This window comes from Taeniopygia guttata, chromosome 9 (genome assembly GCF_048771995.1).
Source record: "Taeniopygia guttata chromosome 9, bTaeGut7.mat, whole genome shotgun sequence".
Lineage (NCBI taxonomy): Eukaryota > Metazoa > Chordata > Aves > Passeriformes > Estrildidae > Taeniopygia > Taeniopygia guttata.
Window position 1 is genome coordinate 2716975 of NC_133034.1, and position 26806 is coordinate 2743780.

At 43.3% G+C, this 26806-nt stretch overlaps 1 protein-coding gene across 12 annotated transcripts in view; it reads right to left on the bottom strand.

Annotated features, from left to right (window-relative positions):
- Positions 1–26806, bottom strand: part of YEATS2 (YEATS domain containing 2) — a 47856-nt gene continuing 21050 nt past the window's right edge. For 4 of the 12 annotated variants that reach the window (XM_072933208.1, XM_072933212.1, XM_072933215.1 and 1 more), the window contains 19 exons: positions 25897–25994; positions 23349–23456; positions 21717–21887; positions 20258–20516; positions 19412–19573; positions 18369–18493; positions 17863–18018; positions 16998–17171; positions 16502–16700; positions 13811–13942; positions 13470–13559; positions 12349–12460; positions 11094–11167; positions 10001–10080; positions 8893–9094; positions 7261–7487; positions 6060–6134; positions 4634–4707; positions 1–2391 (listed from right to left, as the gene is read on the bottom strand). In XM_072933208.1, the coding sequence (XP_072789309.1) occupies positions 2241–2391; positions 4634–4707; positions 6060–6134; positions 7261–7487; positions 8893–9094; positions 10001–10080; positions 11094–11167; positions 12349–12460; positions 13470–13559; positions 13811–13942; positions 16502–16700; positions 16998–17171; positions 17863–18018; positions 18369–18493; positions 19412–19573; positions 20258–20516; positions 21717–21887; positions 23349–23456; positions 25897–25994 (2669 nt within the window). In that variant the 3' untranslated portion in view covers positions 1–2240. Of the gene's footprint in view, positions 3585–4633; positions 4708–6059; positions 6135–7260; positions 7488–8892; positions 9095–10000; positions 10081–11093; positions 11168–12348; positions 12461–13469; positions 13560–13810; positions 13943–16501; positions 16701–16997; positions 17172–17862; positions 18019–18368; positions 18494–19411; positions 19574–20257; positions 20517–21716; positions 21888–23348; positions 23457–25896; positions 25995–26806 lie in introns of those variants that run through there. The other 8 variants (XM_072933209.1, XM_072933213.1, XM_072933216.1 and 5 more) reach the window with 5 other exon arrangements.

The window sequence follows — 26806 nt, forward strand, 5'->3', positions numbered from 1 at the left end:
GCACAGCTAATAAAAGAATTTATTGTAAACATACGTATATTACACAATTATACAGTATAATACAGATAACATGAAGGATTTAAACACTCAGCATTACAAATAGGGGCAATATTCATAAAGAGATCTTTAACTCTTCAGAAAGCCAGAGAAATATACTGTAACATTTCAACACACCGCATCTGTAGCATTCCACAAATACCTGAAGGGATGTGTGAAATTTCACAACCTCTATCTTCTCTCCAAGCAATTCCCACAGGAACTTCTCACCAACAAATTTTTCTCCCACCACTATTCAAAATGCAAAGAACTTGTTGCAAACATTTCCTACATCTGAAGAACTAAACAAATGTGTCATTTTCTATCTGCTTTTAACAGTTTATTTTTCTTCAGCAAACTTTATATACTAATATAGCATCTCCTAGGAGAATTACCTGTGGTTGCTCAGAAATGTAGCAATAGATCTCCACTACAAGAACCCCACTAAGGATGAGAGGTTCTGTACCTGCCTGCTTGAGGGCCAGGTTCAGGACTTTTTCTGGAACTCCATCCCTCATAGAAAAGCAGGACACAGGCAAAGAAACCACAATTAGCAAACAGATGCCCAAAGATGAGCTCCTGCATCCTCAAAAGCTGCTCTGGGTGTTATCAGAATCACAGAACAAAGCCTGCAAGAGGCAGGGGCTGGAAATGCATGTGTACAGAATCACAGAACAGGCTGAGTTGGAAGGGACCCATGAGGATCACCGAGTCCAACTCCTGGCCCTGCACAGGTCACACCACATGTCTGAGAGTGTTGTCCAAATGCTTCTGGAACTCAGAGAGGTTTGGTGCTGTGCCCACTGCCCTGGGGAGCCTGTTCCAGTGCCCAGCCACCCTCTGGGTGAAGAATCTTTTCCTGATATTCAATCTAAACCTCTTCTAACTCAGCTTCATGCCAGTCCCTCGGGTCCTGTCCCTGGTGATGAGTGAGGAGATTGGTACCTGCCCCTTGGGAGGATGCTGAAGACCACAATGAGGTCTCTGCTCAGTCTCCTCCAGGCTGAACAGACCAAGTGACCTCAGCTGCTCCTGCCACAGCTTCCCCTCAGACTCTTCCCTGTTCTTGTGGCCCTTCTTTACATGCTCTCCAGTAGCTTAATGTCTTTTTTTATATTGTGGCACCCAAAACTGCACACAGTACTCGAGGTCATTGCAGATCAGAACACGACCAAGTCTGCCCACAAGGCTGCTCCCACAGAACCTGCAGGCTGTCGTGATAGCGACAGGGATGTGAAAATGCCCTTCTCTTTCATGAAGTACAGAGGGGTGCCTGAAAGCAGTACAGACCCCAAGTTCACTACAGCCTACAAAGCAGGGGTCTGCAGTTCCCCAGCTACCTGGATTCCTCCCAACTCAACACTGAGCTGGAACGTAATCACTGCTGCTCAACTCCGTCACACTGACCTCCACTGATAGTGTCAGGGCTAAGCTGTGCCCTTTCCTTTCACAGGCAATCCTGCACTCAGCTCACCCCAACAAGCCAGGATTAGCTTTTGAATCCAGAGCATCTGTAATGTCCTTCCTAGAGGGCATTTAAGTCCTTCTCTAAATGCTGTTTGGATTTCATCCATTGGTCCCATTTCCTAGATTCAGGGTTCAGGTTCTGCCACTCTTTTATTCAACAGAACTGCAGATCCCTGTTAGCTGTTAGATGAACTGAGAGGGGCTTTCTTGCAGACCCCAGTTTTATTTAAGGTGGAGAAGACAGGTGGCATCCCATCTGAGGTACACAGTGCTTTCTTCAGTTCAACAACTGCATCAAACTTATACTACTCTCCTTCCAAGTCTGAAACCTCTAACTGAAGCATTTTTCACAGTTCCTGCACACTACTGTAGTTACCATTGCCTGTGTTCTAGCCCCAAAAAAGCACCAAAAGATAACATTCTGCTCCAACCCCAGGCCAAGAAAGATAACTGTAGTTTAATGTTTATAAAAGGCTTTGTATTGTCAAAGCACGGCACCAACAAGAGCGAGGCCTCAGTACACCCCTGTGAGGTAGGTATCCTGCTCCCCATGCTCAGAGATGGGGAAACTGAGGCACAGAGTGATTAAATCAAAGGCCATGCAGCAGATCAGAGACCCAGCTGAGATCAGCACACTGGAGGTTCTGGCTGTTTGGCCCATGCTCCACCCATGACAGCACTGCCAGACAAAACAAGCATACTGAAAGTACAACAGTCCCACAGCAGTCCCACCAACTTCACAATGGCTTGTTCACACTACCAGCAAGCACCCATGGGGCAGCACAAAGGGGTGGTGGATGTGGGGTGGTCAGGATGTTGTCAACGAAGCTTTCTTCAGCAAGGTGTTGATAGCCAGGCTCAGACATGTCTCCCTCACCAGCGGTGTTCCTGAGACAGGTAAGTGCTGGGGTTAGTAGCAGAACTTCTTCCTGCAGTCAAGACATCAGAGGATCTCCCCAAAAGCAGCAAATCTTTGAATTTTCGATCCCACCAGGCCTCTCTGTGTTGAACAGAACCTATGCCAAAGCAGTGCTGCTCCCACAGCACTTCACAGTTCAGGCTGATACTTGGTGAACACTGCTACATTAAGACTCGTACAACACCACTGCTCATCTGCCCTCCAGCACTCTTCAAACCTCCTGGCAGCCTGGGGAGGCACTCGCTGGACAAGAGATGTGTTTCAGCCAGCCCAAGCCCACAAACCCCGAATATTGTCTTTGCTCCTCTCCTTTCCCATGCAGGACAAGTGGTCAGTCCAATCTTTCCAAGCCTGATCATGGTTTGTTCATCTTGTTTGAGGACCTGCCAGTCTGCCCTTTCCAAGGTGACTAAGAAAGGTGGCACCTGACACCTCCTCTAGAGAGGCAAGGAATTTGGTTAGGTGACACTTAGCTGAGCAAGCTGCTGACAAACCTACCAGCTGTGTTCTCAGTCACACACATCATGCTCAGGCAAGAAGGGCCAAATCTGCTGCTGCCATAAGCCTTCTGCTCCCCCAAATCCACACCTGATCCACCCATCTACTCAAATGGCCCACTTTACAGAGCTGCCTTTGACTTTTCCCACATTCAGAGTGCCAAAGCAAGTGCCCTGCTCGCTGCATGGGGAAACCAACTCGTATGCAGACTGCATTAAAAAACATCATTTCTCATCTTAAAAACCAGTTCAGTCTCACCAGCAGAGCTGTCTCAGAGGGACCAGGCCTGTGGAGTCTCTCACAGCTAGCAACTTGATGCAAACTGACAATGTTTGTTCAGCCACTGAACATACACTTACCAAGTAAACACTGACATTTAACAACTTGATTTGGAACAGAGCATCATCGTGTTGCATTAAGGTGCATCTTTAATTGGAGGTAACAATCTAGTAGCCCAATGTTATAAATGTAATAGTGTCCTACAGAAATACTGGATTTGTCAGCCCAACTTCAGTCATAAATCCACCTTTCCTGTAGCACCTTCTCTGCTCTATTTCATTGCTCCTCATTTAGTATCTTCATATGTTTGTTTGTGAGGAAGTCAAGAAAGGGAATATTACAGATGGCTTTGTGAATATTCATCACTGTGATCTCTCTTGGAGTCCTGCAGGGAATGCATCAGAGATGCTATTATAATACACAAAAAACCACATGTCCATAAAGCAGCAAGTCAAAAATAACAATCAAAGCAAAAAAAGGATATAAGAGCAGGTGTTAGAGCAATGCAGGGATAGCATTAAAATACCACAGCACAAAAAAGCCACTCAAATGACAGAAGAAACCTCTTGGGCACTGGGACAGGAAAATCAAGTACTAAAGCATGATTTCCTGAATTTGTATAGCATAATCTTTGTGTATGTACTTCTACATATAACACGTATATATTTTAATATATTAGGTAAATATTTATATATTGCATACAAGTGAATATTTAAATGGAGCATTTTCTCATAGTGTTTGAGGTTTTTAAAATCAATTTAAGCTATCTCAAATAATGCTGCTGAACAGAAATCAAAATGTGGCCTAATCAATAGATAGTAAAAAATAATTCTTTACTGTTGAAGGTAGTGAGGCCCTGGCACAGGGTGCTCAGAGAAGCTGTGGCTGCCCCATCCCTGCAAGTGCCCAAGGCCAGGTTGGATGGGGCTTGGAGCAACCTGAGATAGTGAAAGGTGTCCCTGCCCATGGCAGGGGGTGGAACACAAAGATCTTTAAGGTCCCTTCCAATCCAAATCATTTTATGATTCTATAAAAATCACTCAAGATCTGAGGCAGAAAAGTGTGCATAGTAAAATAAAGAGATTATTTAGGTTAAGTTCTAGCAGGCCATGGCTAAGCTGTCTACACAGCAACCTGAGATGGACAAGAGTGAGCAGGTCCTTCAAGTGTGGCTCTGCAGAAACAGATCATCTGCCTCTGAGGCATGGCCACACCAGAGAACCCTGCCTTGGTTTTTAATGTTCATGTTCCCATCCTTTTGCACTAGGGGGACACAAAATAACAAACCCCTCTTAAGGCTTGGTTCTTCTCAGAGCACAGCCCGTAAATTCCCTCAGTCTCATGGTCTGAGCCACACAAAGCCTGACCAAATTCCCCAAGCCATTCCACCCTCAGTGCTGGTGTGAGTGGTGGCAAAGCAGCCCCGAGCTGTACCTGTTGTGAGGAGCTGTCTGGTACGCCACAGCGAGCGCTTGCCGTAGGATATCACTCATCAGCTGCTCCGTAGCCTGACACGAGAGACAGCATGACAAAAAGAGCAAAGGAACTTGCTATTTGCTCAAGTATCAGTGCAGAAGATTTTGGCTGGCTTCAATCTTCTTGATCAGCACAGGGCAGTTCTGACACCCGAGTGAATTTTATTACTTAAATCTTCACAAGACACCCGAGTGAATTTTATTACTTAAAACATGAGTTTATTTAACAGAAAGAGACACAGAGGTGTACAGACCTCAGGCTGCAGCTGCCCAGCCTGCTTTCCCTCCAGACCTGCAGAGCTGTACACGCCCAGCAGGGTGGATCAAGCTCTCCAGAGCCTGAGCTTCCAAGAGCATTTCAGGACCCTTCCTCTCACACACCAGAGCGGGTGCTGTACATGGCACACTGCAGATACTCCCTCTCCTGGGAGCCTCTCCCTGTGGTCACCAGGCTTCTGTCAAGACACCCTCACAGGAACCTTCCAGCAGCCATATGCCAAACACTTGGCTTAACCAAGGTTCAGTCAAAAACTAATTAAGGCTCTTGGCTTTCTGTGCTGTATTCAAGACCAGAGAAGAGGTTTCTGTGAGGAAAGCTGGCATAACTACAATTATAATGGAGCAACCTGATGGCTACAATCTGTGTCTATAAATGGATGTACTGTGGCAAGTAGAAGGGAGCACAGCACAGGCATGCACATGAGTGCATGTGCCACCTGGAATCAAATAGATTTTGTAAATCTCATCTTCTGATAAACTGCAGTCTGTATAAACAACCCCGAAAATCATCTTTGGCATGAAATACACCAGAGTGCTGCTAGAAATAATCTGCGTTGGCCTTCAGTCCAAACCCAAGAACTCCAGATCCCTGCTGTTCAAACTCTGGTGCAAAACCATTTCTCTATTTTTCCAGAAGTGATTATGATAGAGAAATAGTTTCTCACACGTGGCAGAATTGTTACTCTCCACAGGAATTCAGCAGTCTCCCAGCAGACACGACCTGGGCAAAGTAACTGAGGAGTATTTAGGAAAATACAGCTAACCTTGTATAAAACAACCAAGCCTTACACAATCTGAAAGATTCCCACCCAATTCTGAAGGGAAGGACAAAGAAAGGGGTACTTTCAAAATCACAGAATGAGTCAGTATCTTTGTTGTGGTGAGAATTTGTAAATCACTATTCTGTGTCCAACAGATCAGTTAAAAAACTGAAAATCCACACAAAAATGTACAGCTCTCTTTGGGCAGCTATGTATCTATCTATTCATGTAGAAAGACAGACTTTGATTTGATAAATGCACATTAATAAAGCTACTCCATCTTTTTTCCTAATTGCTGAGTTAATACAATTACAGACAAGCCCTTCCCGTGAAGTAATTTCTTACCTTTAAAATCATATCTTCTATTACGGATGCATAAACATTCTTTTGTACCTCAGCAGGTTGAAAAGAAATCCCTATCTATAAAATAGAAGAGATAAAAAAAATTAGTATATAAAAAAACCACAATTCCCATTGTATTAGAATTAGATAAGATTAACAGAAAAAAACCCTATTACAAAGGGTGGTTGAAGGAGAAGCAAGTAGACATACAGAGCTGTCAAGCATCTCAGCCTTAATTTTAAAATAATCTGGGTAAAACTAGCACAGCCTCTAGAAATGCCTCTGAAAGTCAGAAGAAACAAGAACAGGTTTTAGTTTATGTTTCAGAAAGTCCACACAAAACCTAGGCTGCACGAGTTATCTTTGGGTTGAGAATGGAAGCTCCATTTTAAAGCTGTACACATCTTAAATCCATCTACTGATCAACTTTCCTGCACCCAGCTGTGGCCACTGAAACCACTTTAAACAGTACTGCTGGCACAGGAGTTCCACCCCAAAAGAGTGTTTCATTCCTCAGTTCCACTCTCATTGTGCCAATGCCTTTGTCATCCATGTAGCAAGAGACCAGACTCACTGCAGAACCAAGGTTTTGTCCCTTGCTGTCAGCAGTTGAGGGGGGGACGGGGATCCTTTCTTTCTCCAACAACTGCTCCAAGCAAACCCCTCCTGCTGCTCTGGTACAACAAAAAACACTCTTTCTTACAAGCCAAGTCAGTCTCCTCACCTGCTGCCGTGACAGAAAACCTCCCTCTCCTGCCCTGAACTGAACAGGAGGAAGAAACCCCAAGCAGCAAAGAAGTCTGTGGAGTTTTACCACAACCTCTTTTCAGGAACTGCTATTATGCAGCATTGGTCCATGCAACAAGTCCACATCTTTCACATGATGAGACAGGAAGAATTCAGTGCTAGTGCTCCTCATCCCTCATTTATCCTTGCTTTTAGCCTTTCAAGATGATTTTTCTGTACTAAGCCCTGCAAAACAGCTAGTCTGAAATGAGCTCCCAGCTGGCATTCTTCCTTTCCCCTGCCAGAAATGGCAGCTGTGTGTCTTGAGTCAGAAGGTCCCATTTTTCCAGGGCATGTATAAAAAAATTTGATTTAAAAGTCCTGAGGCCTATATAGATGAAAGAAGTTCAACTAAATACATGTAAGAGCACAAGTAGCTTAACAACAGTCCTAATCAGCTTTATGATTCACTTATTACCTTCTCAGCAGTGTCCCTCACAAACTCTGATGCAGGCAAGGAAGCCATGTAGAACTTCATCTCTTCTTGTTTCTCCTCCTGTTCTTTCTTGATGTTTATTTTTAATGGTTCGCTAAAGTTGAGAATATCTACTTCCTCTTCATGTTCTGGCTCTTGTTTCAGAAATTGCTGCAGTTCCTCCAGTTTTCGGCACAGCTCCTCACCACTGCTGTAAGAGGAAGGGCACTCTGAAATAGAAGCAATCAATTAAACACATAATAGGTTATGGAAAGCTGTTTATAAACAGATGCACTCAAAATATGGTAAGAAATTAAGGTAATTGCAAGTTATTTTTGTAGTGCCTACCAGATATAAGGATGAACAGAAATGCAAACAGTCATTGAGAGCCTTCTAATTATATCTTCATGACACTCATGCTTCTCTCCCACATCTGCTCCTACACCAATCAAGAGGGCTGCATTTCATACAAAACCAGGCTCATGTCAGTCTCACAGACATTCTCACAGAAGCCTTTTAAGCTTTTTGGCAACTGGCAAATCAGTCTGATGCTCTTCAGCTTGCTCAGAAAAATGGAGCTTTTACATGTAGGCACCACGTAGTGCTAAATCATCTTTTACATTGTGACGAGCATTATCATGCTTCTTAAGAAAAAAATCAGAAGACAGGCTCACAGTGGAATGGCAAAAGGGAACCTCTTCTCTGCATGACTGACACAAACCAGTCAAACCTTCAGTGCAAAGCTATGCAGTAAACAGATTCTACTCTTCAAAGTCAAACACAAATACAGTGATTTAGACATGAGTATTATAAGGTGGATGTAAGCTTCCTTTCCACCTTCAACAACTGCAATGCAGGGCCAGACTTCACAACATATAATCAATTCCATACGCTTCTGTGAGATCCCTGTGTGATTTCTATATAAATTTCTGTATAAATTCTGTTAAATCCCTGTATGATCAGAACAGAAGAACATTCAGCTTTTGGAAAGGTATTAACTGAAGGTGAAACAAGAGAGCTCAACTGTGAAGGATGGATGAAATTAAAATGTGATTTCATAACATACTGAAATGAACGGAGGGGATCCTAGAGCTATGCTAGTGGAATAATGTAGCAGCTGTAATACAAAGCATGAAGCTTCACAAGAGCCAATTCACCTCACTTTTGGAGGTAAATTAACTCCCACTGAGTTCCACACTGCCACTGCCAGATTTGTTTTTTTTTCTGTTCTGTACCTGAACTCATTCATAGCATTTGCATGATAAGTCTTAACAGAGGCTAAGCGTAACCAAGGGCAGAAATGTCATTACTCCCTATGCCTACTTTGTGTATCCACTTACAAAGGATTACACTGTGGAACAAGGATCATCTTTGATGAGATTCATCTACACTGAGCCTCCAAGGGCCACAAAGCACAATAAAAACCAAGAGAAGCCCCAGAAAAACATCACGACTGATAGGGACAAGGGACAGCCCCACCTGTAGGCCTGCCCTTACCATCTCCAAGTTTTGTTATTCTGGAGTGAAGTAAGTGAAAACAAAGAAAGGAAGAATCCCCTTCCCAGATGTGCCTACAATGGCATTTAATGAACAGTGTCTTTGGCAGAAAGCAGCTCCCTGTGCCTCCACACTCACCTGGCTCACTGTCTATCTGTGTCAGCACGTCCTCAATGGAGTCCTCCTCGTTGCGCAGGGTCTCGGGGTCAGGGGGAGTGTAGCCGTGGCACCGACACCAGTGCACCACATGCTTTGTTTTCAGGGGCATGATATTGTGAAACCTGGGGTGCTTCTCTATGATTTCTTGTAGGATCTTTCTCACTGTCATTGCTCGTTGCCACTGTGACCAACCAAAGAGAAAACTCATCACACTGGCCATAACATTTAAAGTTAGCTTACAGCCCAGAACCATAATCAAGGTTGAAAGGCAAACAGAAAAGGAACATGATTTTGTCAGGAGTTAGAGTGACTTCTGACAGGTCATTTAAACTTTGCTTTATCATCCAAAAAAAAATGTCAAGAAAAGGGACACACATTTACAGGGGCCTAGTCATGTTTGTCTTGAAGTGTTTCATCTCCCAAGTAACACCAAAGATGGCATGGTGCAAGAGTCCACTAGAGTGAAATATGTTCTTAAAATTTGGTAAGCTTTGGTTAAAATTTGGTGATTGTTTAAGCTGGCAACAGCAGAAGATCTACTTCGGTGTTAACACCTTCCCTGTAAAACTCCACAGCAAGATGGCAAAGCTATGAAGAAATAGAAGGAAACTACAATAGAAAAGGTCCAGGTTAACTTAAATATTTATCTTTGGTGAACTGACAATCTATTTCAGCACTAGTACTGCTTATGTCAGATCCCTCAATTCTCATCCTACAGAATACAGACACACTCCAATAACAAGACAGATAAAGTATATTGGGGAAAATTCCCTTGACTGCAACATGCCACAGAGTAGAGATGAGAATAAAGTACTACCAGTCTGAAAAAATTTATAGTTTTAAAATGCTTCAAAAACCATCTTACTATAAATAAACTGAAAAATGACCTTCAACATCCTTTCTGCTTGAGAAAGCCCGTGAACAATAAACTTGATCACTGTCTGAACACAAGTCAGTGCACCTTGCAGCAAAGAATGCTGCCATTTAAAAGAACAGATTTATTCAGAAAACAACAAGGAAAGTTCCACAATTCAGAAATCCTTGTGTTCCTAGTGACTGCTTATGAAACACTGGAGGAGAGAATTACCTCGGCTGCCCTCCTCTTCCCAATGTTCCAGCTGTAATATTGTTCCACTGAACTGGCACAAAAAGAGCTTACATCCTCACCTACAAAAACACAAAATCAAAAACTCTATTAAATTTTCAGTAAGTGAAGTAAGATGCATTCTGGGTTTGATGTTATTTATCAAAGAGGAAGAGGGAAATGCACTCCATGCTCACAGGCTCAATGACTACAACCAACTCTTACAAATGCTGTGCTCTCTCCAAGAGAGGCTGACACTGGTTTTTGAATGCAAAACCAGCCTCTCTCCTATATACACAGAACCTGTAGCTATGTGCTGTTTTAAGCCTCTTTTTCCCCCATAAAACTCTATTATGTAGACCTGTAAGTCTGCCTTACTACTCAAGTCTTTTCCTTTGGAAAACTGGATATTTTTCCCCAAACAAATTACAACAGGAAAATGAAAAAACAGTGAGGTTTCTTGGCAAAAGCAGGAGAGCTGTATGTGATAAAAGCTTTCCTGTGCCTCTCACTTCTTTGCTGCCTGTGCTTGAGGTCTGCTCTACTCATACTCCAGGTGCATTAGTTACCAAGGAAAGCTGATACATTTTCAGTAATGTACATCAGCAGAGGAATGAAATAATAAAGTACCACACAAGATTAAAGATTGTTTCTGTGCAAATTATCCCCTTATGCTTAAAACAGAAGGCAAAACCCCCAATAACAACATTTCAGTGTTGAGCTACATTATTGTATTTGCCAGCTTGATGAACTCCTAGTTTTAAATTTAAAAAAAAGAAAAAAGAAAAAAGTAAATGCATTAAGGACAAACCAGGAAAAAGAAGACCTACTTGCAACCATTATGTGAAGAAATACAATCTATTTCTAATGAAAAAAAAAAAACAAACAGATGAAAGATTTTAACTGCTAACAACGTATCTGACTTTACTGGAAGAACATAATTCTAAGCCTCTTCAGTATAACCCCTGAGGTAAACTCTCTAGGAGAAGGGCTTCATTTCATTCCACTCTTAATAAATTCTGTGGCTACACACTATGCAAGGCATTCTGTTGATACACTGACAATACAGAGCAAAGTCTTTTCATTTACTGCTTACTTTTTTCAGCAATTAATGGAACCTTCTTCACTATTGCTGTTAAAAGCTGCTGGACGTTCTCCAAATATTCTATGCTGCAAGGGATAAAAGGAATTACAGTGAACATTGCTGTTGGAAGCAATGAATCAGATGCAAAAGGTTTCAAAATCACTGCATGGTTTAAAGTCTTTAGCTCCAAGGCATTATAAATAGCAGTGTGAGGATAAACTGTTACACCCCAAACCAGAGAAGGCATTTCAAACAACCCTCCCTCTTGCTGAAGTGTCCACATCTGAAGCTGCATTTGTCAGGTGAAGAAACTGAAGACAGACTTGGAGAAAATCCCTGCATTATCTCACAAGCTGCAACATTACTTTGAGGGGTAACCAGTGCAGGCTGTCCCCATAGGAAACATGGGAAACTTAGTATTTATGGGACTTGACTTAACCAGACATAGTCCATTAAACTGGCAGGAACTGTATTTTCCAATAGTTATCTTATAACTAAGATAATTTTCAGTGTGTAGTGGCTGAAGATTTATTCCTGTCTCTAGCACACACCCTCCATCAGGTAGTGTCTGCAGGGATACACTGAGATAACAAAACTTTATACAACACCAAGACCGGGAAGTTGGAGGAATTAAGAGCAGAGAGACAATCTACACACTGCAAGAAGTATGTAGAAAAGTTCTGCAGTCTGAGTTCTGGTGAAAAAACACTAACAAGTACTTGCAAAAGCATCACAAACAAAGCACTGGATTTCACAACATCCAGTGATCAAATAGTCATTATTATTTAATTCTAATTCTGAAGCAAAGCAGCCCTCACACTAAGTGATTACACAAGTATATGAGCTTAACAAGACTTGAGATTCTAGCAGGTTCTACTTATTTCAGATGCCCCTTTTCAGAGCTGCATTTCACTGGGCAGTGTGACCTGGCTAAGGACACGCAATGGCAACGGGACTTCTACAAGCAAAGGATGATAAAGAGATTTTAGCAGCGTGTCATTTTAACAAAGCCCAAACCAACTGCAAATCTTCAAATGAATTTTTTCCCTTTCATGAACAGTGCATACAAATCCATTCACAAATAAAATGTTGCAACACTGTCTGAAACAAATGCCACCCAACAGGATTAGTACAGATACAGCAGTGTATGGGACAGATTTTATAATGTATTTCTAGGTCAAAGTAACACTACTGCACCATCCCAAAACCATCTCCATTCCCCAGCACTTCAAAGATCAGAAATCCTTATAGAGAAATGAACAATTACTTGATAACATAATTCCCAAGTTCAGAGCTCTCTTCTGTTTTAACTGCTGCTTGGCCTTCTTGGGTACCCGCAGAACTGCAGTTTTGTCCTGTTGAATCAGGCTCCATCTTAACTTCAAAGAAACAGAACACATTTTAAGACAAAAAGTACAGCCAGCTTGATAAAAGTACCAGACAGTCTTGTGAGACTAAAGGTCTTACATAACATCCCGTCATTTATTGTTTGCATTCTCATTGCTAAGCATGAACAAATTTGACTTTCAATTTTGCTGAAAAGACCAACCAGAACGTGTTCCCCCCACAAATCCCCACATGCTCACATCTCATCCTTGTCAGAAACCTGCATAATCAATTGCTGCTGTTTTGCTGCCTGATCTAAACTGAACTGCCTGGTCAATCTGCAAACAAAGAGCTGGATAGAAAGCTACCAAGTTTTGACAAGAAAGTGACAACTTCTTTGAAGACATCACTGATTCTGACGTGTGAACTTTCTCACGTCTAGGACAAACTGTGGTGAGACAGAAGCAGTGAAAGATGTGCTGAACCCAAATAACCAGGCAGTCTGGTCAGGCAGCTGGGATGGAGAGAGGTATGATAGTTGTGCCAGAACTGGACTTGAAGTGTGTCAGCTCTGCCCCATGCTTTATTCTGGGAAGGATTGTGTGTATCTCTTTCCCCACTGTGTGCACGTGCTGTCTGCATGTAGTGCTGCTGGAAAGCAACCTCCAGTGCATCTGGCTGAGAACAGCAGGATCTGGGGCTGCATACTTGCTGCTCCACACAAATATGGACTGCAAATATGTTGAACAAATAAGTTCAACATACTGTTGAACAAATAAATTCTGCAAATATGGACTGAAACAACGAGTGTTTAAGGTATTCCTTGTAGCTTTCTAGAACATTCTCATTTTTCTCCATACTCATCCACGCTGTGGGATTTGTTGAGGGGGAAGTCACTGTTAAATTCCTAGTTCCCAAGTGTCATTTTAACTTGATTCAAACTCTATTAATAATGAAAATAAAGGAACTCCCAGTCATGGAGTCTACTTTAATAGTCAGGCCACTTGCATAAAGCACCAGCTTTTTTTTTACTACTTGTCTTACTAAGAAATCCCTTTTTACCTTTGGCAATGGATGCCGTGGAAGGACCTGAGACAACTGTACTTGCTGCTGTGACTGCTGAAACTTTGCTGGTAGAAAGTGACTGTAGCACTGGAGATGAACAGAAAAAAAAGGGAGAGGGGCAACAAAGAAGGAAAAAAAAATCAAATTTCGTACACTTTAAAAAATTAACATTTTCAGAAGCAACACACTCCTTTTGCAGCACAGTTTAGGGATTAATTCCTTGCTACAGTTTCTTCTATCTCTACTTCCATGGACCATGTATGCCAACAGTGACTAAGTGCTACCCTGTGTCAAAGGAGATTTTCAAACACCATGTGTCATCCTCCTCTGCCCTTTACCTTTGTTCATAGGCATGAGTATTGTCTGAACACCTCCAGAAGCTGTGTTTACACCGAGCTGTTTAAGCTGGCTGGGAACTGTCAGAACAGCCTGCTGTGGACTAGACTGATTTGAGTGGATTTTTAGCAACCCTGCAAGAAGAAGGGAAGACAAAATGTTAAATAAAACACACCAGTTAGTTTATCTCCAGCTACTTCTCTCCCTTTCTGCCTGAAGCAGGATGGCAGTAACCTAGCACTGCCACCCTCTGAACAAGCCACAGCTGGGTGAGCTGTCAGGACGAGTTTCCACTGACACAAGCGATGGCTCGAGCACTGTAGTGCTGCACCGCAGAGTGCACACTCTTACACGCTGCACAGCTCTCTGAAAGTTGTACAGCAAATCTCCTCATTACCTAAGGAATCTTAAGCAAAAGCTGATGTAAGAAACCTTTCAATTGAAGCAGGCTCAGCAGAGTATAACACTCTTGTCAGGACCAGACCTTGTGCTCAAGGCTGTGGTAAGCCAGTGAACTACAGCTCTGTTGTACTCACACAGCTGCTCTCAGGGAGGTATCCCAGTGCCACACACCCCTCTGCAGCTCAGCTTAGCAGCATCCACTGCAGTCAGCTGGGCACAATCAACCTGTTCCAACTGTGGGACAAGCCCAAGGCTGCTGTGCAGGTGTGGCAAAGGACACACCTGAACTGAGTGTTGTGAGTCTCTCTGCAACATGCACTGAACACTCCCATAAGGATGGCTAATCAGGCTGAAAGTACATTAAACTGGAGACTGAACTAATCCCTGATTTTAGTCGAGGCCAAAAGAACAAGCAGAACATTCAGATATGAACAGCATTATCAATGGCAGCACTCAGTAACTTCAGGAGAAATCAGCGTGACTCCAGGCTGTGCCACAGTCCCACAGGTGAGGAGTGCCCATCACCTGTCTGCCAGCAGCTCTCTCCTCCACAAGATGTCATCTCCTTGTGATAATACCCCAAGGCACCACAACCAGCCCTCTAGCACTGTGGTTTGGGCCTATGTCCCTCCTTTCTATCGGTAAACTGGCTATTTTCCATGTAATTGTATTCATTCTGTAGATAACTTTTCTTCAGATTGTGGAAATTTAGCAGGCTTCTATTTTAAAACATTGACAACAATAAACTTCTTAGTTTCACCACAACAATTTTGTAACTATGATTTTTTTGACACTATTATTAGTAGTAGCAGTGAAACACAGCTGCCTTCCAAGTACTAAACATGCAAGTTCTGGCGAAGATGTCTTGGTTTTATTTGGTTTTTAAGGATGCCCAGCACTGGTCAGTTGGGCATTCACCTCCAGGCAAGAAGGCTCACCTAGTGCTGCCCATTCTTTGTGTGGGGCACACTGATGTGGCAGGCTAGGACAGCAACAGACCCAACAGCAAGGCTATTAAAAAGGGACCTTTTCAACAAACCCCATCAGCCTGGGAGACATTGCTTGATAGAAATCAAGGGGAAGTTTGAAATCCTTTTCAAAAAGTTGCCTTTAAAAGCACAAATGTTCAGAATTTCAAAAGTTCTGACTTTTGTTTTGTTATTACATTTAAATAACTTTTATAGCCACTGTTCCTTCTGACATTCTTAAAGAAAGAATTTTCCACCACGAAGTCAATGCCTTGGGTTATAAAAAAGCCCTTAAAACAAAATCTAGACAGCATTCTCACCCATAAATGGGAATTTTAATCTGAAAGTTATACTAATGGCTAAGCCATACTAATGGCTTATTTCCTCAAAAAAACCCACCTGAATTACTTCCTGCAGGATTCTGTCAATCTTAGCAGTCTATGCTGCTTATTTTCAAGCTCTGGGTAAAATATACCCGTGAGAAAAGAGAAGTTTAAGTCTGAGTAGAGAGGAAACAAGAAGAGCTGCTTCAAAAAGACACTGTCAGATGAGCTCAGTGTCACTTATTTTCTCTTTTCTGTATTTTAACTCTGCTTTCACTTCATAAAAAACCACATCAAGCGAACAGAACATGCCAGCAGGTAAATTAACCTAAACAAAAATTTCCAGTTTTAGCTCATAACTCTCAGACCTGCTGTATTTGCCCTCCCTGACATGAAAGATGATGGAAATACAATAAAACTAAATAAGGAGAATTCCCCTCCACATAAGGGCAGTCCATTTTTATTACATTAACTTGAATGATCCAGATCCAGCCTAGTTCACTGTACTTAATGAATTCTGACTTCAAAGGCTCCAGTTCCCTCTAATCAACATCTCTCTCCTTTTCAATCCCAACAGAGCAGATGCAAAGCCTCAGAGACAAATTCTGCTCATTCTCTGTGTACAGTGGAGTTTCACTTTCACAAACTAATCAAGTCTGTAGTACTGCTGGTATCATAATAGTGACACACACTGCTCCTGACAGGCAAAATGCATCTTCTAGTGAAAACGTGGCTTGAAAACTAAAATCCCTCTCCAATACCAAAGGACAACTTGTGCTGTTATCTGTAACAGATACAGTCAGTGCCAAAAGGATGCCAAATTATTAGAAATTTCCTCAGCTAAGCCAAAAGTTATGCCAGTAAGATGTTTTAGAAAGCGTGACTTTCACACAGTCGCAGACACAGGTGACTGAATTCTTCCATTTACAGTGAAGACAGGTACAGAACGCACACCTGGATTCTAACTTTCTCTGGGAAAGGTGTGAAGGGAGTTTAATACCTGATACTGTAGCTTTTCCTGCCACAGGTGTTGCTGTAGTCATCAAGGAAGCAACACTTACAACACTGGAAGTCGCAATCTTATTCACTACTGATGAAGTAGCCTGGCTCTGGCTTACACAGATTTGGTGCTGCTGTCCAGGTGTCTTTGCTGCAGGAGTTCCAGAAGATGATGAACTGGAAGCTGCATTATCTGTTTGCTGCATAAGAGGCAGAGAGAAATAACAAATCCCTTTCCATGACACAGGTGATTCAAAAATAAGCACAAGGTAATATAAGTAATAAAAGTAGCAAACCCAAATTTTTAACTATCAATTGTCGTTAGGAAGCAAGAGATTCTTGAGCTCATATCCAAAAGCCCACACACAATGATGGCACATACAGAATGGAGGCTGTGGCAGCATGGCATCAAAACTCTCCACAGGCATGTGGGAGGTACAGATTAGGGGCTCGTAGAAAGAAACAAGCTCAGAGTGAATTGGAGAGCTGTGTCTCACCTGGGCCACCCCGTTGGTGGGGAGGGCCACGGCAGGAGCAGCAGCCGTGGTGATGACACCCCCTGACACTCTCAGCACAGTGGTGCCAGGTTTGGAGAGCTGGGATGAGGCAGGCACTGATTTTATAGACCCATCTGATATTTTCACCAGTGATGTCTGTCCAGTGGATGTAGCCTTTGAGAAAGAATGCAGCATAAGGAAAACAGAATATTAGTCAGGGTTTTAAATTATTTTAAAAACACAAATCAAAATAGAATGACAACAACAAAACAAACAAGAGAAGTGCTTTTTATATTATCAGAAAGTATTTTCAAAATACTTTTGAAAAAAAATCAAATTCTGACAATAATTGCTGGAACAAAATTATCACCTCAGAAATCAACTTTGGAAGTGTTGACTTTGCAAATATATGTCTACCAATCTTGAATTTTGGATAATCAATTGCAAGTATCTTAGGGCATTTGAATTTCATACAGACTACTTGGTACTTACTGAAAGAAGGATCTCTGAGAGGTACCAAACCCAAAGATTTTTAAGAGCTTTAACAGGTGACCTATTTCTAAAGTTCAAGTATTTAACTACATTTTTGCACCTGACTCTATTCACTTCTCCAATTCCATTTCACTAAGAATCCCAGTCCCATTTACAAAGCAGCAACCCCAAGCTTACACAGATTGCAAGGTGACTCCCTCTGAGGAGAGAAAGCTGGAAATCTGTAGTCTGATGAAAGTAAGCCTTTGTGTGCTTTCCTCACTGTGGTACAGCCAGCACCACAATGGTACAAAACCCCACATCAAACCAACTGTGGTTCCTGTACTTTCTCTGACAAAACTAGTAAGAGAGAAACGTATCAGTTGCACATTACCTGTGTAAACAGAGCTGTTTTCTGCCCAGTTATCACTTTTAGGGCTTGTCCTTGTGTGGAAGATGCTCCAACTCCTACACTGCCCTGAACAACTGAAGCTGGAGTCAGCTGCTTCCCAGAGCCCTGGGGTGAAGGCTGGCCAACCAGAAAGGTGCCCTGCTCCAAAAAGAAATCAGGGAGGTCAGCACTTTAAAACACAGTTAAAAGTCAACAGAAATCTAGGAGTTTCAATAGAAGATAAAAGCTTGTGGCTGTAATGTAGCCACAACATTTCATCTTCTGAAACAAGGCATTGCTAACTACACTGGATACTCCTGCACTAAGAGCTGGATGCAGCCCTTTTGCTGCAGAACACCTTCTAATGGAAGCAGAGCAGGAGAAAAGTCAAATAAGACCCAGACACCAGAGTCCCAGAAGGTTTCACATTGTACAGAACCACAGGACAGGCACCTAACAGCCCTGCAGCCTGAAATGCCAATGTGCTTCCACTGAGATGTGCCACTGACCTGGGGTGTCTGCTTCAGGATGTAGGATGTATAGGTGAGGTGCTGTGACAAGTTACTGCTTGTGCTTTGGGTTCCACCTCCTCCTCCTCCTCCTCCACTATTCGTAGAAGAACCAGACTGAAGACCTGTAACCAGAGGAAAAAACTTGACCCTTTGGTAACCAGACAGTGCCAGCTGCTAATGCATCCCTATATACACAAGTCCTTGAAAAGGCTTTGCCAGACATTTGGTGCCACGTGTTTTGCAGTCAAGTAATGTTATTATTCAATAAAAAAGAGTTCAGCTATGCTGCTGTGCTATCTTACAGCTCAGCTAATGCCATGAACAAGAGGAGCTGTTGGGGAGATAAGAAGGACTGGTGGAGAAGCAAAGCTCATTTCAGGCTGTTTTGAACTTTCTATGAAATGAAAATGCTGTCCAACAAAAGAACAATCTTTTCATCACTCTTTTGCAGGTCATGGATCTGCAGCAAAAGCTCTGCTGCAGAGTGGAAACACTCTGAATCTCACTGGCTTCTTAATTTTAATTTCACTGGCTGTCAGTGCAATTTTGTTAACATAATAACAGATCATGAATTCCAAGCAGTGGTAATTTGCAGTGACACTATGATATTGCTCTGTCTCCAGAAGGAACAGCCTGAACAGTGATTTTTTGCAGTCTCTCATTAAGAAACAAGGGTAAAAAAATATTCATGGCTGTCATAAACATCACAAGTATCTGATCTTCCTTGCTGCCAATGAGTTCATCAAAGTTGGACTGCCCCAGTTGCAGATATTACACTGGGAGTTCCATTCACAGGCCTATTAACCAAAAAAACATTTCTGCACTGAGAGCACAGCACAAAAAGCAGTTTCACTGAGAACAAAAGCCACTTGTGAGACCTCGGCCTTAAAAAGCACCACATATGGGTTGTTGTGAACAAAGAAATCCTATCCCATTACTGATTTCCACAGCACCAGGATGCTTTCTAGCCAAAATGCCAAACATATTAATTATGCAGTGATTACATTATTTAAGTCATTAGATTTCCCTGCAAGACTAACTAGTATTATTTGTGGCTCGCAGTATGGCTCCTTGGGGTATCAGCAGCAGTTTTCCTTTCCCAGAAGGGTTCTTGCTGTTGGTGGTGAGGTACAGCTTGGTGCCTGGTGGTAAGTTTGCCAAGTTTGCCAGGTTGGTGGCTGGTAACTGCAGTGTAGCCATCACTAAAAAGAAAGAATAAAAAGGAATAAACCAGCTGCTTGCAGAAAGTAGTATGCACTGAAATCTGCACAGGATGGAAGTACTCAGTGATATGCAACCAGCCCTCAGTAATCCCTACTTAGCTGCTCTAACTGCAGATTAACTCCACCAGCAATGCACAGACACATTTTTTAATAGGTCTGGAAAAAATCTGTCTGTGTGCAGTCCCACTTGTGGCTGCAGGCTGAAGCAGCACAGCCGTGGGGTCTGCAGCCCTCCTGCAGCCCCAGGCACCACACAAGGGGCTTCTGCACATAGTCCTGCAGCTGTAAGCACTGGGGAAGATGTGGGGATGAAATAGGGACACTTTGGCTCTGGCTGGCTGGATTCAAGGGGAAAGGATCACAATGCCAGGCCGAAATGTGAGACCTGGCTCCACGAAAGTCTACAAGGTCTCCTGCACATTCCCCAGTGTATCCATCTGGTCTCCACTCCCAGAACCCTGTGTGTTTTAAAGCACTTGTGCTCCCTCTTCCCCCTTACAGATAATGAATTAACATTTTCTTTGTTATTTATCTCAGCCTGAATTTTCCAGAGAGCTCTCTACTCACTTCCAAATTTTTCAATCACACACATAGTTATTTTGCAGTTGAAGACATCATTATAGACCCACCACTAGCTATTAACAGGGTGTAAAATCACTCTACCTGAGCCTTGAGATGTACTTTTCAGAGCCCCTGTGGAAGAAACTTGTGCCTTGGTTATAGTCTGCACGGGCTGAGCCACAATTGTCCCTCCACCTCCACTCACGATGGCTTTGGCTACACCTTGAGTCACAACCTGCTTGGAGCCAACAGCCTTTGCCACCGAGGAGCTGGACTTTGCCACGAGGATCTGGCCACCACTTATTGCCACCGCTTGTTTCACTGTCGACTGCAGCGCAGAACCAACGGGAACGCCAACAACCTGCAACAAACAGGGATGGCATGGGAAGGGATGGGAAGGGATGGGATGGGGCCCTGCTGGCCACAGCATCCTGGGAATCCTGGCTGCTACACCACCTCCATCTCCAGACATTTCAGGACGTGCCTGGTCACAAACAGAAGCTCTTCATGCAGGAACAAAATTAAATCGGCAAGAGGCCAATCCCAAGTAAAATGATAAACTGTTAAACCCAGTCAGATCTCAGCACACCCACAAAAGATTAAGTTCATTCAAATCACAGGGCAATTCCTTTTTTCTCTCATTTATAAGCAATGGCTTAATTCCAGCTGAAGATAAAGCTTGCCTTGGTGAATTAAAGAGATGTAGAAATTCAGTTTCAACACATCCACGGGAACAGACTCCCTGGGAAAACTATGGCCTCAGAGTAGAACCCACAAAGTGCTTCAATTTATGTGTTAATGGTAACTGCAGTGGAACATGAGTTTTTGCATAACTGCTCAAATGACAAGAAAGGCAGCAAAAAGAACAAGGAAATGTTGCAAATGCAAAAAAAGTATTTACTTATGCAAACGTGGAAGTTCTGTATGTTATCTCTAGTGCCTGGCACATCATTTGACTCTGTTCACAATGGAAAGAGGCAAGAACAGAGACAATTTCTGACACATCTGTCATCTTATCACTGCACTGTGCCTTCTCAGAAGCTATGTCACTCCTGTCAAAGCAAGACTGCATTGGCACCACTCCTACAGTAAAATGCTTGAGTTGCCACTCAAGTAGGACTGCTTTCACCTAATCCTAGCTCTACCCCGCTCCCTATTTGTGCTGTTCTCTTATGTTGCAGGCCTGCACTCGTAGTAAAGAATTCACCTTCTCTTATGGAAAGACTTGGATGAGTTTCAGCAAGAGCTGCTGATGGCAGCCAGCGTTCTGTGTTGACAGAACAAAAACACCTGCATGCACCCCACTGCTGCAACAGCTTGGACAGAAGAGGGTGATGTCCCTGTACACAATAAAATGCAACAGTAAATAAATAAAATGTACAATAAAATGTTTCCACTACATGGAAGCAGGCCACTCTGCACACAGGAACCCAGTGACCCATGGTGCTGCCAGCTGGCAGTGAGGCAGGAGTGACCCTGCTCCCCTGGGAGAAGCACCCAGGGCTGGAGTAACAGCACGAGACAGCTCCCAGCACCCCAGAGAAGCCCAGGCGTCCCTTACCTTGGACTGCACCGTCCCCTCGCCGCTGCTCACGACGGGTTTCTGCGGGGACAGGGCCAGCATGTGGCTGCCCTTGACGGTGACGTACTGCTGCACCGAGGGCTGCGCCGCGCCCGCCGCCGGCACCGCCGCCTGCTGCGGCACCTCCCCGGGCTCCTGCTTGATTATCACCTGGGCAGGGCAGCACACAGTCACCAGGACAGCAAACACCCTGATGCCTCAGGATTTTAATCTTTACGTTTTTCAGATCCTGTACTGCATTAGTGCATAACTCCAAACTCCATACAGAGTGTTAGCTACTGTCTTCACATTGTGGTCAGACAACACAATCCCTCTGGGCCTGGAACCCAAGGACACCCTACAGCCCCAAAAATTATAAACCAAAGTGAATGGGGGGGAGCAAACTGGGGTAAATGACTTCATTACCTGAAGCTGTAATTGAAGGATTAACCCCTGATATATGAATGGACCAAACTTTTAATTGTCTGAAAAACTGGTGCCCATTGTCCACCTTGGGTGCAGCCTCTGGGAAGTTTCTGACTGCCCAAGGTGTGGCTATTGAAGGCTTTCAATAAATACCCACTTTATTCTCTGAATCTTGTCCAGCCTCTGTTCTAGGATAGCCACTCCAAGGCATTCCCTTCAACCACTGAAGATGTCTTTGGAGCAGCCTGTCTGCAGGGAAGGACAGGCACACTCTGAACTCAGTCGTGGTGCTCACCACCATGGGAACTCTAATTCAGCTCCAAGTGAGGGCTGCTCCCACACAGCACTGGGCTGGGGTGACAAACTGACATAGTGACAAAGCAGTCCTAGAAATTACAGAGTCACAGCAACTGCTGGTAATGTTACAAGTACCACTCATCCTGGCAAGGGACCTGGCCAGACCCGACTTCTTCAGATCCTGCATCTCCACATGGAGCCACGACACTTCAAAGATTCAAATTCATGTTCTGAACCTGTTTTTCATTTCTATCCTGGAATGTTACAACCAATAGCTATAGACACTGTAAATTATTATAGCTGATATACACACATTCTCTTGTGTAGGTTTTATGTTTCCTCTACATCTAACCTTTAAGGGCAGTGACACAAAAAAAGCCTCTTTAGGGTTTTTTTTCCTATTAGATTGTTGTAGGTACTGTAACTGGTAGGAAGCACTCTTTCACCTTTTACTTGGATCACTTAACATTGGCAGAAACCATTTTGTATTCCATGTGGTAGTATTTAAGGAAACACAGTCAGAAGCAGCAGCATCTGAGATTCACAAATCGCTGTTATAATTCTTTAAGAAGCTCCTGACAGATATATTGCAGTTTACTTCTATAGCATCCCATTAAAAATAGCTTTCAAAGTATCAGCCTGAACACAACAGTGATTCAAAGAAGAAACCCAGAAAGGACAGAAGAGGTGATAAAAGGCAAGAACTCATGTACAGCAGAGCCACAGAGAAAGGAAAGAAAACAAGACACATTTTTGAGAGATGCTACAGAGCCCTTAGCAGCAAGGTACAATGCTTCCAGTAAGAGTTTTACAAGCACTGAAGTTCCATGGTTTGTGGCACAAATCAGCATGAAATGGTAATTTCAGCCACTAGGCTGCCTGTCCCAGCACAAAAGTCAGGGAGGATACCTTTGTAAAAGCTCCCAGTCCTCCAGTGACCGATTTGGGGCTTTGCACCTTGGAATGACTCCCAATAGGACAAAGGGGTGGCATGGTGGCAAAAAGGGAATCCTCCTGCTGCAAACAAGAAGACAGGGTGCAAAAATCAGTGATATGTCCAATAAAAGAAATAAAACAAGTGACTGCTAATAAAAGGCAGAATGGACCATCTGGGCAGGCCAAATTACCTGTGCAAATAGGACATTTCCAAAAATCAGTCAACACTTAAGTAAAAGGAGACAAAATTTTTTAACATAACCCACAAAGCAAATTTCAGTCGGCACATTTCATCTCCAACAGAGCAGTAACTGTTTCTTACCATGTCATACACAGGCAAAAATATCAACTCATATTCTCTAGTCAATTTTTTATATAAAAGTATTTCACTTAAAATTCAAATAGGCTGAGAGGGCATCTTATCGATGCATACAAATACCTGCTAGGAAGTTGCAATGAAGGTCAAGCCAGGCAAAACTCAATAATATCCCATGCAAGGACAGAGTCATTGGGCACAAATTGAAACACAGGAAATACAATGAAAACCTTTTTGTCGTTGATGGTGACCAAACAGAGTAACAGGTTGGAGAGGCTGGAAACTCATGAAGATACTCAAAACCCAAGTGGATACACTCCCAAGGAAACTACCCTATTTGACCCTGCTTTGAGTTGGAGTGGTTGAGCTCTTGAGATCTCTGCCAACCTCAGTAATTTTGTGATTCTATACACAACATCTGAGAGAGAAGAAGTGTAAGAAGAAACAAGATATGGAGGGGAATATTCTTCTCTCAGAGGAGTTCATGCTCTCCTCTAACTGGAACGATGCAGTGGCACACAATCCTTCCAGAGAGAACTCAACATTTGGCAGAAACAACAAACATTAGGTAAAAAACATTTCATCATCTGCACCTGGCACTTCTGTGTCTGAGGCCAGCAGAGAAGTGCATTTGGGGGAGTTTGTTACAGTGCAATTGCTCTCTTTTACAATCAGCGTGAACCCCAAGGCCATGGTTTTACAATCACTTGGCCCATTCTTGGGCTGGATCATGAGCAGAAATCAGGTCCTGCAGCTCCTGGCATCTTCCTTGTACAGACACACATGGCTGGAAACATTAGTTTTCACACAGGCTGGCTTCTGCTCTGGGTCACCACACAGCTGCACAACTGGTGGCAAATGGGAGGTGTGAAGACAAGGCTAGAGGCACAGCCTGTCCTCTCCACTGCAGCTGCATCTGAGACTGGCTGCAGAAATACAGCCTGAAGTCATTAAAATAAATACAGAAAACTAGCACACAGTGAAGAGATGAAAAGTGGTGAGTTATGCACAACCTGTAATATCCCACTGAACTATCAGGCACACTCTTCTCTTCAAAGAAACCCTAAAATTACACCCTTTTCCACCAACCAGAAGACATAAATCAAATAACACTTCCGTTTACAGAAGTATGACTTTTATGGGTTTTTAAAAATATCTTCAGTTTTTAACGTTGCCCTGGAAATACAAAATTCAGCTGTTACTAATGATGTGTGCCTACTCTGACTCCTTCAAAACTTTTCAGAAAAAACTGTCCCAAATCAGTGAAAAATAAAGAATAATGAACTATTTTCAACAGTTAAGTGAAATCCATCTGAGCACACAGGTTTTAAAAATCTGATTAGTCAGCTGCACACCTGCCACTGAAAAAGCCACTCCAAACTAACTGCATCAGACAAGTCTGTGACACCTTTTCCCCAGCAGACACAGGAACATCTCAGCTCCAAATGTGAAGTGATTTGCTCCCTGCAGGCTGACTGGCAAGCCTTCCCCCAGCATTTCCTGCTTCAACACTGAGGCTTGGAGACAGGGAAATGCTCCTGTTTCCAGCAGCACACCCACCAGCTGCTTTCAGAGCCTCGCTGACGCCACTTCCCCGCCAGAAATATCCTTACCACAAGATGAGGGAAAGATTTTATGTGAGACAGTTCAGCTATGTACTTTTTGGGCTTTCCAGATCAGAAGCATGAACTGTATTTATTGCTGTTTGTTTACACATCCAAATGTTACTCCACTGTTTACACAAACATTTTTCTAAATCCAGGCAGTTGTAAAACCACTACATGAGTTATTTTCAGGCTGCTTGGAACAGCTGCTGTACAAAAATAATGAACAGAGCGAAGGTTTTGAGGTAGGCATCTTTAGTTTAATCACACTCTGTGACTAACAAAGCGAAGAAGATCAAAGGCAGCTACAGAAGAGCTCTTTTGAAAGATAAAACGTTTGGGGAACTATGCCCTTCATGGATTTCCTTGCAGGGAAGTAGAAGTGCCTTTAACAAATATGCAGGCAAGCCTAGTTAGAGCTGCATAAGTGACACTATCATCTTGTATAACCACCATGTTCTCCTATGGCTCCATCTGTTACACAGTAAACCTTCACAGGAAATGACAATCCAAGAACTTGCCTGAAGTGCAGAATTTTAAATGCTAAAAAGAAAGCAAGCTGGACTTTAAAAGGGAAGCACACACCTAATGAGAACATTACCTTGACAGCTGAGGTGCCAAAACTGCTCCCATGGGTCTTTGACACAGGAGATCCGTGAGAGGCCTGACAGACACTGCTCAGTTTGCTGGTCGGGCTCCCTGCACAGCAGGAAATAAAGCAGATGCTGGTGAGGGCTGGGAGCAGGACCACTGCACACAAGAAACCTCTTCTAACAAGGAACAGGGCATTTCATTTCATTTGCATTCTCCATCAGGTACACCAGCAGGAACCAACATGGGCACAAGACAGATCCACCACCAAATTTCCACCTGCAGGAACCAAGGCCCAGAGAAGATGCTCTCCAGCCACTGCTCTGTGTGCTGTAAGCAGATGGTCAGGGACCTTCCTGGCTGGCTGAGGATATCAGCTGTGGTTGCAAATATGTGAAACTAGGACAGGTGCAAAGCCCTCTGCTGCCCAGAAGCCCCCTGAACCCACACTAGCCTTCAACACTGGCATGGAGGAAGGCTTGGAGAGGGAAGGAAAAGAAAGGCCACAAAAGGAGGGAGACAAAGTGAGGAGTAACAAGAGCAAAGGACAGAGTGAGGAAGGTAAAGGAAGAAACAGAAACAAGGAGTGAAGGCATAGAGTCATCTGTGGCAGATGCTCTTGCAATATTATCAAACTGACACGTGTGCCACATCACTCTCCTGGCCCAAGTTGGACAGGGGTCCAGTGGTAAACTTGCCCTGCCTTATCAGTGCACAAGAATGCTCCTCAGCAGCTTTGTGACTGCTGCTGTTGGGCTGTTTTGGCAGTTTTGTTTGTTCAAGAGACACCAAAGCCAAGGATTGCACACATGAAAGCAAAAAACCAGTGTCTCATACAGTTGTACTACAATCCACACTTGAGTTTAGAAGTAAATGAGCAACCATTTCTGAGAATAAGGGCTTTGGGAAGGCTGGCTTTC